Source organism: Mercenaria mercenaria, chromosome 15 (assembly GCF_021730395.1).
Source record: "Mercenaria mercenaria strain notata chromosome 15, MADL_Memer_1, whole genome shotgun sequence".
In the NCBI taxonomy this organism is placed as follows: Eukaryota; Metazoa; Mollusca; class Bivalvia; order Venerida; family Veneridae; genus Mercenaria; species Mercenaria mercenaria.
Genome location: NC_069375.1, coordinates 34,933,555 through 34,947,524, shown reverse-complemented (window position 1 = coordinate 34,947,524; position 13,970 = coordinate 34,933,555). Strand labels below are relative to the sequence as shown.

The window sequence follows — 13,970 nt, the reverse complement described above, 5'->3', positions numbered from 1 at the left end:
ATTACCAAATGGATTTGATTCAAACTTAAAATACATGTTCCACCTTATCACCTACATCATGTGACACAAGGTGCATAACTCTTGACACCAAGTTTTCATGAATTATGTCCCCTTTTACTTAGAATTTAAGGTTAATTTTGTTGTATTTTCACTATATCTCAGTTATTACTAAATGGATTTGATTCAAACTTAAAATAGATGTTCCACCTCATCACCCACATCATGTGACATAAGGTGCATAACTCTGACACCATTTTTTTTATGAATTATGCCCCTTTTTACTTAGAATTTAAGGTTGATTTTGATGTATTTTCGCTTTATCTCAGTTACTACTGAATGGATTTGATTCAAACTTAAAATAGATGTTCCACCTCATCACCCACATCATGTGCCCACATCATGTGACACAAGGTGCATAACTCTGACACCAAGTTTTCATGAATTATGTCCCCTTTTACTTAGAATTTAAGGCTAATTTTGTTGTATTTTCACTATATCTCAGTTATTACTTAATGGATTTGAGTCAAACTTAAAATAGTTGTTCCACCTCATCACCCAGATGATGTGACATAAGGTGCTTAACTCTGACATAAATTTTTTATGAATTATGTCCCCTTTTACTTTAAATTTAAGGTTGATTTTGATGTATTTTCACTATATCTCAATTATTACAAAATGGATTTGATTCATACTTAACATAGATGTTCCACCTCATCACCCACATCATGTGACACAAGGTGCATAACTCTGACACCAATTTTTCATGAATTATGCCCCTTTTTACTTAGAATTTAAGGTTAATTTTGATGTATTTTCACTATATCTCAATTACTACTGAATGGATTTGATTCAGACTTAAAATAGATGTTCCACCTCATCACCCACATCATGTGACACAAGGTGCATAACTCTGACACTATTTTTCTTGAATTTTGTCCCCTTTTACCTAGAATTTAATGTTAATTTTGATGTATTTTCACTATATCTCATTCTGATTGGCTTTGAGCCAATGGGAAGTAACCTTTTTTAACCTTTGTACTGAGTTTCTTCCCCGTAAATTCCAGGAATTAGTCTATTTTTAGAAATCCTATTTTTAGATTTTCAATATTTTAGGTATTTTTCTAACTTTTTTATTATAAGTCCTATGTAAAAAGTAAAAACATTTTTCCGTGGTAACATGGGTCGGTAAGACACTTTTTTGTATTCACTTTTAGTGTATCTCTAATATTAGAGATTTAATATATTTACTAGTATTACTATACTAGTATTATACTAGTATTACTTATATGTGGAAGCCCAGGATGAAGTACTCCAAAGTATTTTTAAGATTCCTTATGGTTGCCATTCTTCCGTGACAAGACCGTATGGTGGGGGTATGAGTCACTCTTGTGACAGTTCTAGTCTTTATAGAACCAACACCACTGAGAAGACTTTAAATGTGTTTGTTGTAAAGAGGTGGTGGCTTGGCAAGGTTCATTTTACTAAAAATTCTGTCAAATGGGATAAGCAGTCATGGCCTTTGAAGAGAGGTGCTTGCTCATGGAAGGTTGTGGTAGCAGGTTGTACTCTACACATTTTCATGGTCTGTGGTTAAGACATTTTAAGTTTTTGTCTTGATTGGTTTAGATTTTGTGCTGAATCTTTTTTGTCTTGTGAAAGTATTCTGTGTATAATTTCAGAGAAGAAAATTTGAATGTAAAAATACACAGTCCTTAAGATGGGCCTATTTGCTTCTTCACTTTCACTGTATGCCTGCTTTGTTGTTTTCAGGTAACTGAGTTGTCAGGTGATCTGGAAGTGTCTCGAGATGAGGTGAGAAAACGTGATTCTGAACTGCACACATTTAAAGCAGAGTTAGAAAATCTCAGAGACGTGGTTGAAGAACAGAATCAACAACTTGGTGAGAAGACGAGATATATAGACGAGTTGAAGGGAGAAATTGAGGACAAAAATAACTGCCTGCATGAGCAAGACACTGTCTGTCAGAATCTCACAGTAAGTATAGACTGGATTCAAGACTTTCAGTAGAATTTGTGTAGTCACAATTTAAATATAAGGTTTTACAGATGGAATCAAATAGTCAAGGGGCCTCATAGGCCAAATGGTTAATGTCACTGACTTTGAATTGCCTGCCCCTCACTGTTGTGGGTTCAAAACATTGATTTGGGTGTAGAATTATTTTGTGTGAGGAAACATTTTGGCTGGCTTGTGAAGGGTCAGTGGCTTCCCATGTGTACGCCCATGCCTGAAAAAGGAATGACACCGGAGGTCTTCCTCTTCTATCAAAGCCATAACAGCATGTCTTGTAAGCTGTGTAGTCAGTACATGACAGTAGAGCTTAATCTCAGGAGAATACTAGACTCTATATGACAGTTTGAAAGAAGATAATGAAATAAACCATTCTGGACTTGTCATTCATGTTGGGAAATTGTCAATTACTTGTTGAAAGAAAACAGTAACCACCCATATCTCTAGGATTCAGGAACAATTCAACCGACTGAATGTATTACAGAAAACCTGAAATTGTTCTTAAAAATCACTGTATGCAATTAAAAAACAAGTTGTTTGCTGTTGCAGTCAAAACTGGAAAGTTTTTCATCAGCAAACAGTAAACTGTCAACACAACTTGAACAGCAAAGGTTGACGTGTGCAGATTATAAACGTCAGATAGAGAAACAAAACCTTCTCACAAAAGATCTCAAGGATAAAATTGACAAATTGAGGGAGGAATTGTCTCAGTCTATACAAAATAGGTATGTGTGGTTTGTTTCAGTTTTTCTTAAACATATAAAGTAGTATAAAGTGCATGTGCTGTAACATCTTTATATTCCTATGCCTCCGTAGCAGAGTGGTAAACGTCACTGACTTGGAACCACTTGCCCCCTCACCGATGTGGACTGGAGTCTCACTCCAGTCATTGAATTCTTCATGTGAGGAAGCCACCAAGCTGGCTTACGGAAGGTAGCTGGTTCTACCCAGGTGCACACTCGTGATGAAATAATGCACGAAGGGGCACGTAGGGTCTTCCTCCACCATAAAAGCTGGAAAGTCGCAATATGACCTATAATTATGTCAGTGCAACGTAAAACCCAACAAAAACGAAAAAAAACAATTCCTATGTAAAGTATGACTTGAAGGCAGATATATGAAATTAATATATATTTCTTAGTATATAACTTTTTACTGAAAATCAAACCAGACAGAACTGATAATCTATGGGGAAAGTAAGTGAAAGTTCGGGGAAATAGGTGCGACCATTGTAAGGAGGGCAAGTTTTTGAGCAATGTGACCAAATATGGAAATGTGCTTTTAAAAGAGTAAATAACATGATTACTATGAACATGTTTTGTACGTTTTCAGGGAATCTCAGGATAAGTTATTGATGGAGAGACAGAAAGAGCTACAGGAGTCGACAAGGTTAAAGGACAAATACCTGTATAACCTGAAGGTCACTTACAAGGAATTCAGCAAGTATGTCTTGATTTTAGTTTGAAGAAAAGTACAGTGATTTCAAAAAACACTTGTTGCAAGGGATTCAGAAATATTCTTTTGTTGCCAACGATTTTGTATGTCTTATTCATTTGTGCCATTGATAGAAACTGAAATGTACAGCCAGATCAGTAAAATTCCTTGCAGGACTGTCGCATCAATCTTATGTATGAGGTAAAAATTAATTGTGCAGTCAAGTCTGTATTAAGCAGCCAGGGAGTGACACAATCTTGCTGCTAAAGGCAGAGAGAAATAAGAACAAAAATGCCGGTACAGGACGTAAGCTGACTGGCTGTTAAATGCAAGTGGCTGCTTAATACAGACGGCAGCTAAGACAAGTTCAGTATATGTATTCTGTATATGTAAATAATACTGCAGTCCTTTAATTTCTTGGGCTTAAAATCCTGTTGTTTGGCCAAAATTGCTGTTTCTTGAGGACATATATTTGTGAATGTGAATTTCATTTGTTCATTTATATTTAATTTTTATGGATTGAAGCAGCCGCAAAAATTATTCCAGCTCGAATAAAAACAGTTCTTTATGTGAAAATTAAAAGTGCTGCACACTTACGTATAAAAGGGCTTGATCACTTGTTAAAGAAGATTTTAGATACACAGCAAACAAAAAGGGTTGTTTTCAAAGCTACAACAATTAAATATTGCCCGCCGCCCACTTAGCTCAATAGGGAGAGTGTCGATCGTGGGGTCGTGAGTTCAATCCCTGGGGCATGTGTTCTCCGTGACAATTTGATAAAAGGCATTGTGTCTAAATCATTTGCCTCCACCTCTGATTCATGTGGGGAAGTTTGCAGTTACTTACAGAGAACAGGTTTGTATTGGCACAGAATCCAGGAACACTAGTTATGTTAACTGCCCACTGTTGCATAACTGAAATACTGTTGAAAAAGGACATTAAACCCAAAACAAACAAAATAACAATTAAATAAGGATGCACACAGGTAAATTTTAGAAGGATTCAATCGACTTTGAAGAACTAATCTATTTTCATTTTTATTAAAGGACAAAGAAGGAACTGAAGGAGGTTCAGAAGAAATGTGAGGACACAAGTGCTCTGAACAGCACTCTTCAGACAGAACTGAGTGTACGAGAACGATTGATGGAAGACAAAGGAGGTATGTGCTTAACCTGTAGACAGAAACAAAAAAATAAACAGTTTTACTTTCAAGTTTGAACTGGTGTGTGGATGGGAGCAAGAGATACATAGTTCTGTAAAATCATCTAATTTCGTGGGCATGAAATTTCGTGGTTTTGGTCAAAACAGCGATTTCATGAGGATATGAATTCATGGATTTCAACTTTTGAACATAAAATGAATGGAAATTTTGTTCGTTGGTATTAAATTTCGTGGATTGACTCAACCACAAAATCCGCAAAAATGTGTCCCCCACGAATATTAATGATTGCACAGTATGTTAAAAAATATGTTTAACTAGTTCATTGTTTGAAGAAATAAACTGAAACAAGATCATCAGTAGTGTGTAGATACTATAGTAGAGGTCATAAAAGAGAAAAAATGTTAGGAATATAATTGATGCATATCATTAACTTTTTAACATGATTTCCCTGTCAGACATGTTGACGGATGATGACAAGCACAATATGATCGGGGAATTGTTGAACGAGCTCAAGTTGGCACGTATACAGATGACAAAGATTCTTGAGCAGAATGAGAACATTAAACAGAAAATGATGGAATTAATTCAGCAGAAAAAAGAACAGCGTAAGTTTTAATATATGTGGCATATCATGTAAAAAAGGACTGTCTGACTACATACTTAAAGAAAAATTGGTATTATTTTGTTGGTCACTGAAATTTAAAGTACTATATTTGAAGTAAAGTAACTTTGATGTATTTATGTTTTCCTTCAAAAATTAGAAAAAGATCTTCGTTAGAAGGGGTTATGTTGATAAACAAATTAATTTAGCCTAGACTAGGAAATATCTCCCAACATCAAAATATGCATTTAATAATGTTTTCAGAATTCAGAAGTCAAGGGACAGGACAGCTGGCAGGTAGCTCTAAGTCAGAGGACTCGATGGACAGATCACTAGCTGAAGGTATAATCATCCTGAATACAATAGTCATACAGTCTCTTTGTGCTTTGGATCTTAATCCTTAAACATAGTCAACTTTTGATCTGAAAAGAAATTTGAGTTGTGTATGTATGTTTTAACTAGATTAATTTTGCTGGTGGTGGATGTAGGTTATTTGTATTTTTGTTAACACTAAATCTGGAACAGTTGTTTCACGTAATTTTTTAATAAATGGTTTGTATGGTATATGTATTGTTCTGTATGTTTGTTAATTGGTTGATCTAACAGAAATACCAGACATTAGCCACGGAGGTAACCAAACATGGCCGCTGTATTATGATCTGACCGGAGGTTTACCAAGAACAGACAACTTATCCTGTAGTCTGCCATTAAGGGAGAGTACTCCAGGTGGCCCTGCATCTTCACATCACAGATCAAGGAAGAGTGACTTCCCTTCCCACCAGCCCAGAAGGAGTGACCTCCTGTCACAACCATCACGCCTCAGTGACAATAAAGCAAAAACAACATCTTCAATTCAGCAACAAAATGAAGAAAGTAGTTCCAGAAAACTTGAGGACTATGTATCTATGGAACTAAACCTATCGAGGAAGTCATTCACAGAGGAACCAGTACTGAGTTCAGGGAACCATTTCAGTATTCCTGGACCCATCTACAAACAAGGCATTACTGATAAATGTCTGTTGTACAATGTAAATGACTCACCAAAATATCTAGAAGGTATACATCATATTTTTAATGTTATCAAGAAAACTTCATGCTAATTCTTACAAAGCTCATTAAACTTGATTCGTTTTTCAATCAGAGGTTTCAAATACCCAAAGAATTGAAGAAGTACTTGTGAAAGCTCGTACAAATTCAGGATTAAAAACAGTTTGGAGACCAGTCTCAAAACTCTAGCATCTGACTGGTTCTAGTGTAAATAAAAATTTGAATGGAAGGAATAGTAAAGATAGCCTTGTGAGACTGGTTTTCAGATTTAGCTATTAGTGTTTTAAGTGTGATTTTTTAACAGTTGTGTACAGTTGCTGAGGTTTGATGTTTTCATTATAACACTTATAATGCATCAGTATTGACAAAAGCTGAAAACTCTTATCCAATTAACTATATGTGATAAAGTCTTGATATTTCATACTTTTGTATTATTTAGACTGTAGTCACTTGTAAACTTACAGCTCTTGTTCTCACCATGACGTACATGTATATTCTTTATACAGTTCACACGTGAAGTGTTAACATTTCTGTTTCTAGGTTTGACGCAGGTCAGGATTGACTCGGACATCCGTTCCGTGTTTGCAATAGGAATGATTGATCATTTTGAGAAGTTACGCAAGGAAACGAACGAGAGTAATGTCATATTGAAAGGTCTGTCTACACGAGTCACTGAACGTCTCAAGGTCTTCAATACAATGCCAGCATTGGAGGTAATACTCTTATGTAAATGTGATTTGTAGAATCTCTAATATTTAGATTACTGTGAAATCATTTTCATTCGCGTAGGACGAATTTTCGCGTATTTCGCGCTAGAACTGATGCGCAAATTTAAGACCGCGCTAATATTATTTTTTAATTCTATTTTTTCATTTATAAATTGAAAATGCGCGAATTAAAGCCCGCGCGAAACAGTCCTTTTTCACGTTTGCGCGAAATTTCATGCCAGCGAATTTAAATGATTTCACAGTAAGGAAAAAATAGCAGATTTTTGTTAAAGGGAGATACAGGGAGTTTTTATGCCCTATAAAGGGAGGTGTGTTATAATTGCACTACATTAGTTTGCTATTTACTCGGAAAAAAGTTCATTTTTGGGCTATAAAAATTATATGATTCAAGGTATTCCAGTTCAGCTTTACACAAATGTTTAATGTAATAGAGTCATTTTCATGTTTTCACAGTCGTGGTCACAGGCAAAAACTTTCGGATTGGGATTAAGGTTAGAATGTCTCGGCTATGAATGTAAAGTACTTCAAGAGACTCCTATGAAACTAGCTGGGTGCAGTTTTCGGGTTTCTGTATTGACTTGTTGAATTACGCAAATTGCAATAAAAGAATAAAAATAATTTTTCTTTTGTAATTGTGAACGGTTCATATTTGTCTGTGTTAGACCTGTATCCCCCTTTAATGCAGATAATTACTACATTTATCACCACCTTACTGTTCTCATACTCACTTAAAAATCTCATTCAAGCATGATACCAAAGTACTATTGCTCACTCATTTCATTTTTAAATAAAAAATCACATTTATCATTTATAACCAGTTTTTCACATATCTGATCACCAGTTTTTCACATTTCTGATTTTCAATTTTCACTTTTTTTAACAGATGATCAAGGTAAACACACATTGCTAGTTATATTTTTGTATGTATTGTACACCAGCATGAATCACTTAACTGTATATGTTTCTAACAAATGAATGTATGCTACGTATAATGCATCGTTGTGTAAATGTTGCAATACTGTGCATGTAGTAATGGAGATGGCCCTGTAGAGTACAAGCGTATAAATAACGGCATGACAAGTTTGATCCTATACCCACAGTCCATCTGGGGAAGTTGTTGTCAATAGAGAACCAGCTAGTACTGGTGCTGAATACAAGAACATTGGTAGTTGGTCAAGTGTCATTACATGTTCTGCATGTTGTTGAAAAGGGGGCAGTGAGTCCAGTATTAGTGTTTTGAATGAATGGAGGATTTGGTACGAAATTTCTTGTAAAGGATGTATTTGTATTGAGTATTTATGCATGTTCCAAAAGAGCTTAACTGGTGACGGGTGTATTGCTACAATGCATTGATATAACCTAACCTGAATCGGTCAAGGAACTGAGCTTCATTAAAGAGCATGACACTTTATAAATCTTATTTTCGTAAGCATGTTTGTTTTTTAGACGTCTCGAAATGGAGAAATATTTACTTTACAGTATGCCTGTAATATTAATATTTTTTATTTGTCTTCAAAATTGGTATGTTCTTGGACCATAGTCTCTAATTGGGAATTTTCAAAAAGCAATAAGTTTGTTGCCTTTGTTTCTGAAACAGCCCTGGCATCAGTGCTGCATGTACTATACTATGCATTCTTGTATGTTGATGAAAAGTAAAATGTAGTGGTTTGTTTTATTTCCTAAGTACATTATAGATCCTCTGTAAGCACATTTTCAAATTTAGTTTTTCAGCGAAGGGTTTTCAAGAATATTGTTACATAACCCAATTTTATTCTTCTGTTAGATGGTTTAAAAAAGTGTTGTGTGTAAAATTTGGTTGACACCAGCAACTTCAAATACTATTACACATTGGTCAGTTATTTGCAATATGTCATGAATAAAAATTTCTTGCAATAGGTCTAGTATTGTTAGATTAGCAATACATAATTGTTTTAATGCCATGACAGAATGTAGGGTACAATGTATTGAAGGAGATTAGCAGTGCATAATTTTTTTTTATAGAGTTTAGGGTACAGTGTAATGAATGAGATACACAATACATGATTCTTTTATGCCATTATAAAGTGTAGAGTACAGTGTATTGAAGGAGATTTTATATGCATAATTGTTTAATGCATTACAGAGTGTAGAGTACAGTGTATTGAAGGAGATTTCATATGCAACAGAGAATATGCGAATCTGCCTCGACAGCCAGCTGTCTCTGATTGGCTGTTTCTGGACCAGTGAATTGCCAGCGCCCAATGAGAGAGGAGAATTTGTTAATCAAAAGCTACTGGACAAGGTAATGGTTATATAATATTTTATTGAGGACTGAAAAAATAAGGAGTCGTGTAGTTTTGGTGTAACAAGTAGCTGTGTAACTTACACTATATATATATTGAAACTTCTGTTGAACTTGTTACACAGCCTAGATTTATGCAGTTTGAATAAACCAGTGCTTTGTCTGAAAACGTATAGTTCTTACCTGGGACATAAAATAATGGGGCATTATAACACTAGATTGATCACAGACTAGGTAGATGCGATTTGAAAAAAAAACTTTGGAAAAATATGTTGCTCTATTTGGGACTTAACAAAGGCCATGGCCATATTTGAAGTAATATTTTTATATTTTAATTGGTAAATGTTGAATAGATAATGGTGTACATGTGTCAGATATTGACGAATATATTCAAGTTATTGCCTTATAAAAGAGAACTTAGTTCTAGTTAAAAAAACAACAAACAAACAATATCATCTATGATAAGTACAATTAAGGTTTTAGGAATATAAAGGGAGATATAATTTGCAATTTTACACTTTCAACATTGTTTTTCTGACAGTGCTGAATGAGTAGCAATGCATTATCTGAACATGAAATTTCTTTTTATAGAATGCTGCTCTTAGAGAAGAACTGGCCACTCTGATGAACACATTGGATATGAACTCCTCCGGTTGTAAAAGAAGTGAAGATATGATCTGCAGAAGTTGTAAGTATAAGTTTCACAGATTGATAAAATAAGAAGGGCTTCTGTGGTCAATACTTTAGCATTACAGACTTTATATAGCTTGGAAGTCATACAGCTGGTTTATGGAAGGTCAGTGTTTCTACACTATTGCTGCAAATAATGCTCAGAGGTGCATCTCTTATACATGTATGCTGCTACAGTTAAAGTTGCCTGTGTGGAAAGTGGTCCTTATGACATTAAGGTGTACTTAAACCATAACAGAAACAAAATAAAACATTACTGGTATAAAGATAATGATTTGATAATTGTTTAAATTCTCTCAGTTACTGGTGGCTCATTTTGAGGCTTGATTGTAAATTTATGTGTTAAAAAACCTTGAAATCAATAAGCAATGAAAAAGGCAACTGACCTCTGAAGTTTTGGCTGGAAGACAGGTAAGATATTGAATTGCATATGGAAAACACATATTCTAACATGACCAGCAAATAACCTACATACATGTAGAGCAAAATCTATCTCGGGTTATTCTGCAATAAACCACTCGCGTGCAATGATGTCATCCAATTCAGGTGCGTAGCACGGTCGTAAATTTCTAACACTGTTGATACTTGTATGTCGAATCAAAACAATAAGTTCCCAAGTGTGATTTATCGTAGAGTAACCAGAGGTCTTCGTTCTTATGCGAAATGATATATCACGAAGGCCGTACGTTCTTACGCATAACAACTCAAAACTCAGGTTATTCTACGATAAACCACATTTGGGAACTTATTTCTTAATTTTAGGCAGCCATGTTTGAGTTGCTTAAGTACATGAGTATAAAGCTGACAAAGTTTTCCCCACAAAATAGCATTTAAAAAAATTAACTGAATTTGCCACCAATACTTTAATGCCTCTTTATGTTATATTTTTCACTTTGCTAAACATTTTTTCTACTTTAAATATTTTGCAGTGGAATCTACGTTAGATGTTGTGTCACGTGCCAGACATAACTTGGAATATCGTCAACAACAGCACAGACGTTACAGTCCACACAGGAGTCCATCACATAGTCCTCGCAAATAAAACAGTTACATTGACACAAGGATGTCTCGAGTGTAAACACACAGATAAGATACAGGGAGCTATTTTGTCAATTTGATAAACAATAAATACTGTAAAAGCTACAAAAGCTGTTGACTGACAAATGACAGAAGATTATTATAAGTAGGAGAAAAGTGGTTTTGTAGAAAGTTTGAAAATGTTCTGTGTAAATGAACTTATATAAGCTTGTAGGTAGGGATTCTGTGTACTTCATTTGACCCAAAGAGATGCAAGTCTTTCACAGACTATACAACAATTGATGCTTATCATCAGACAGAAATGTTAAGTCTTTGGATAATTGATGTATGCAAACAAGAATTTTGCTTATAGGCAAGTCAAGTTTGTGGAATGAAGTTCAGAACCAGCTTTATGTAACTGGATTTACAGCTTGGAAGGGAATGGGTGCTAAGAAAACAATTTTTTTTATAGCTTGACCTTCAGTAATAAAGTGTACATAATTATGATGCAGTGAGTGATATGACAGATGCAGAATGTAATAGTTCTTCATTGGACATGACATAATATGGTGAATGCTAGTCATGATAGGTTAGGGTATAAGAAATGTGTGACTTTTTTTTTTTTGGCAGGAACTATTGACCAAAAAAAAATTCTGCGTAGTAATATGGTACTGTGGTTGTGTACATACATTGTTGAATTAAATGTGATACATTGTTTATATAGCATGTAGTGCTTGGTTTGTAGGTCTGTAAACCTTAAGCCTGCTAAATTTCTAAAATGGACTGTTCCATCATTCATTTCGGGCAATACCATTTATCATTCGAATGGGTTTTCACTGAAAATTAACTGACTAAATAGTGAACAGTGCAGACCACGAGGCTTCGACTGCACAAATGTGCAGACTGATCTTGGTCTGCACTGGTCACAAAGGCAGAATCACTTGCCGCCAGCAGGCTAAGGGTTAATATAGTTATGTCTTCCACCAGTTGTTTCATGCCAAAGTTTGCAGTGATTTTGTATATATTTTTCTTGTTACATTTTGTTAGTTAATAGTACTTTTTTTCAAAGGTTCTAATCAATGGGCCTAAATTTATAAGGGTCTACATATTTTTTGTGGCATTATTAGATTTAGCCTAAAATAAAAAGAATGGCCTAACCATATACACAGTATTTATCAAGTGATAAAAACACTGAAGTCTTCCTTTTATAATAGACATATGTTTACATTGCTCAATAATGGACTTGAGGCAGGTCTCGAACTCTTGTTCATAAAGTCATTTATGCATATAAAATCACAACCACCTGTGTTAAATGATAATTTCATCATCAGAGATGATTTTTCTCGCTGTTCAGTATCTAACCTGTTGGGAAGAGCAAATTTGCTAGGTGTACAGAGGTTGAGATGTACTTTCTCTTTAGGAGTGAATTTCTATAGAAAATGATATTTTTGGAAACACTCTACCTATCATTTTCTGAGTTGTAATATACGTAGAATAGTGCTTGAAATGTAAATCATATTGGGACACTTGAGGTAGTGCTGGGGCATTGAAATAATTCAATTTTTTTTTCATGCTTGTAAATATAAGCAATATCAATCTGCCTTTTGTGATTTAATTGCTCGGTTCCAGGTTTGCTGCAACATATTAATTTTTATAAGAATAGAGTGGGCTCTGAAAGTCTTCGAAGTGAAATTTATAGATTGTATCTGACATTAGTTAATAACATAAGAAGTGATATTATTTGATGTTCCTTTCAAAAATGTCTTTTCAAAAACGCATTGTTTCTTTTGAAGCTTTATCAGGAGACTTTATGTGAAGTTGTGTGTTAAATTTATATCAAAGGCTGCTCCCATGTGAACAAATCAGTTTCAGTGTGCTTCAGTTTGAATACTCAACCAGAAATGTGTACGGATCTCCCACCGTTATAGTTTCATGCATCAATATTTTGTTGTACAATATCATTAACATTGTAAATACTTTGTCCTATTTATAGTTCACAAGAGTTGTCTTGCTTTCTCCATAATTTTGTATACCCCAACCATGCCCAACTTTTTCTTTGTATCATTTTTCTTAAAAATATTTTGTTCTGTTTGTATTTGCAATCTGTGTTTTCTTCATTCTGCCATTGCCTCAATGCATACTAGTAGTTTCAATGATTATCATTGCACTGTAAAGTCATATTTTGAAGGGGGCTAATTTTATAGATTTCATATCTGTGTCAGTCCATTAAATGATTTTTGCATTAGTATTTTTATTCATTTTTGGAGACGGCAGTCCCATTTTCAGTGTCTTCGTTTGTGGAAGTAAAGAAGGAAAAGTTTTTATGTTTTCTATTGGCTACCATATTAGGAAGGAATTTTTAATAATCAGTGTCAAGCAACCAAGTTTTTTTTGAAAATTTCACATATAGTATCTCGAGCAATACACCAAACTTTCGTTTCCTTTTCAGTAAACTGTACATTTGTGTTTTGTAGCATTTATGTTAAATATTTAAAGACTCAAGATCAGTTTTACTATGGTGAACTTATCCCCCGTTTATAAGAGTATATGCTGCATAATTTTGAGGTTCATGTCATTACATGCTAGATGTATTACAATTTGACCAATTTGGATACTGAAATGATGAAACAAAGAAATAAAAGATAATTTTGTTATGTAATTTTCTCTTCTTACTTTTTGTTGGGTTCCATATAATATAGTGCAGTCTGTAGTCTGAGTATGTAGTTTAAAATTTATAGCATCTGATTGGCTGTTTCCTGAGCAAATTTTTGAAATTGACAAATGGCAAAGTTGCCTTTTGTGACTGGTGTCCAGAATCAGTTTATTAACTTGGATACTGCACTTATTTTTCTACACGAAAAATGATGATCCCAGAAGGAAATTTGATGGCTTAGACCAAAGTAGTTTTTAGCTCACCTGTCACAAAGTGACAAGGTGAGCTTTTGTGATCGCGCAGTGTCCGTCGTCCGTCCGTGCGTCCGT

The 13,970-nt window shown here is 34.5% G+C and overlaps 1 protein-coding gene across 8 annotated transcripts in view; it reads left to right on the top strand.

Annotated features, from left to right (window-relative positions):
• LOC123550936 (putative leucine-rich repeat-containing protein DDB_G0290503) overlaps positions 1–13,647 on the top strand; it is a 78,884-nt gene extending 65,237 nt beyond the window's left edge. For all 8 annotated transcript variants that reach the window (XM_045339480.2, XM_045339471.2, XM_053524985.1 and 5 more), the window contains 11 exons: positions 1,771–1,995; positions 2,578–2,753; positions 3,361–3,471; positions 4,509–4,621; positions 5,080–5,229; positions 5,490–5,567; positions 5,832–6,281; positions 6,813–6,985; positions 9,123–9,281; positions 9,873–9,969; positions 10,901–13,647. In XM_045339480.2, coding sequence (XP_045195415.2) covers positions 1,771–1,995; positions 2,578–2,753; positions 3,361–3,471; positions 4,509–4,621; positions 5,080–5,229; positions 5,490–5,567; positions 5,832–6,281; positions 6,813–6,985; positions 9,123–9,281; positions 9,873–9,969; positions 10,901–11,013 — 1,845 coding nt within the window. In that variant the 3' untranslated portion in view covers positions 11,014–13,647. The remainder of the gene's footprint in view (positions 1–1,770; positions 1,996–2,577; positions 2,754–3,360; positions 3,472–4,508; positions 4,622–5,079; positions 5,230–5,489; positions 5,568–5,831; positions 6,282–6,812; positions 6,986–9,122; positions 9,282–9,872; positions 9,970–10,900) is intronic.
• The last annotated feature ends 323 nt before the right edge of the window (positions 13,648–13,970 follow it).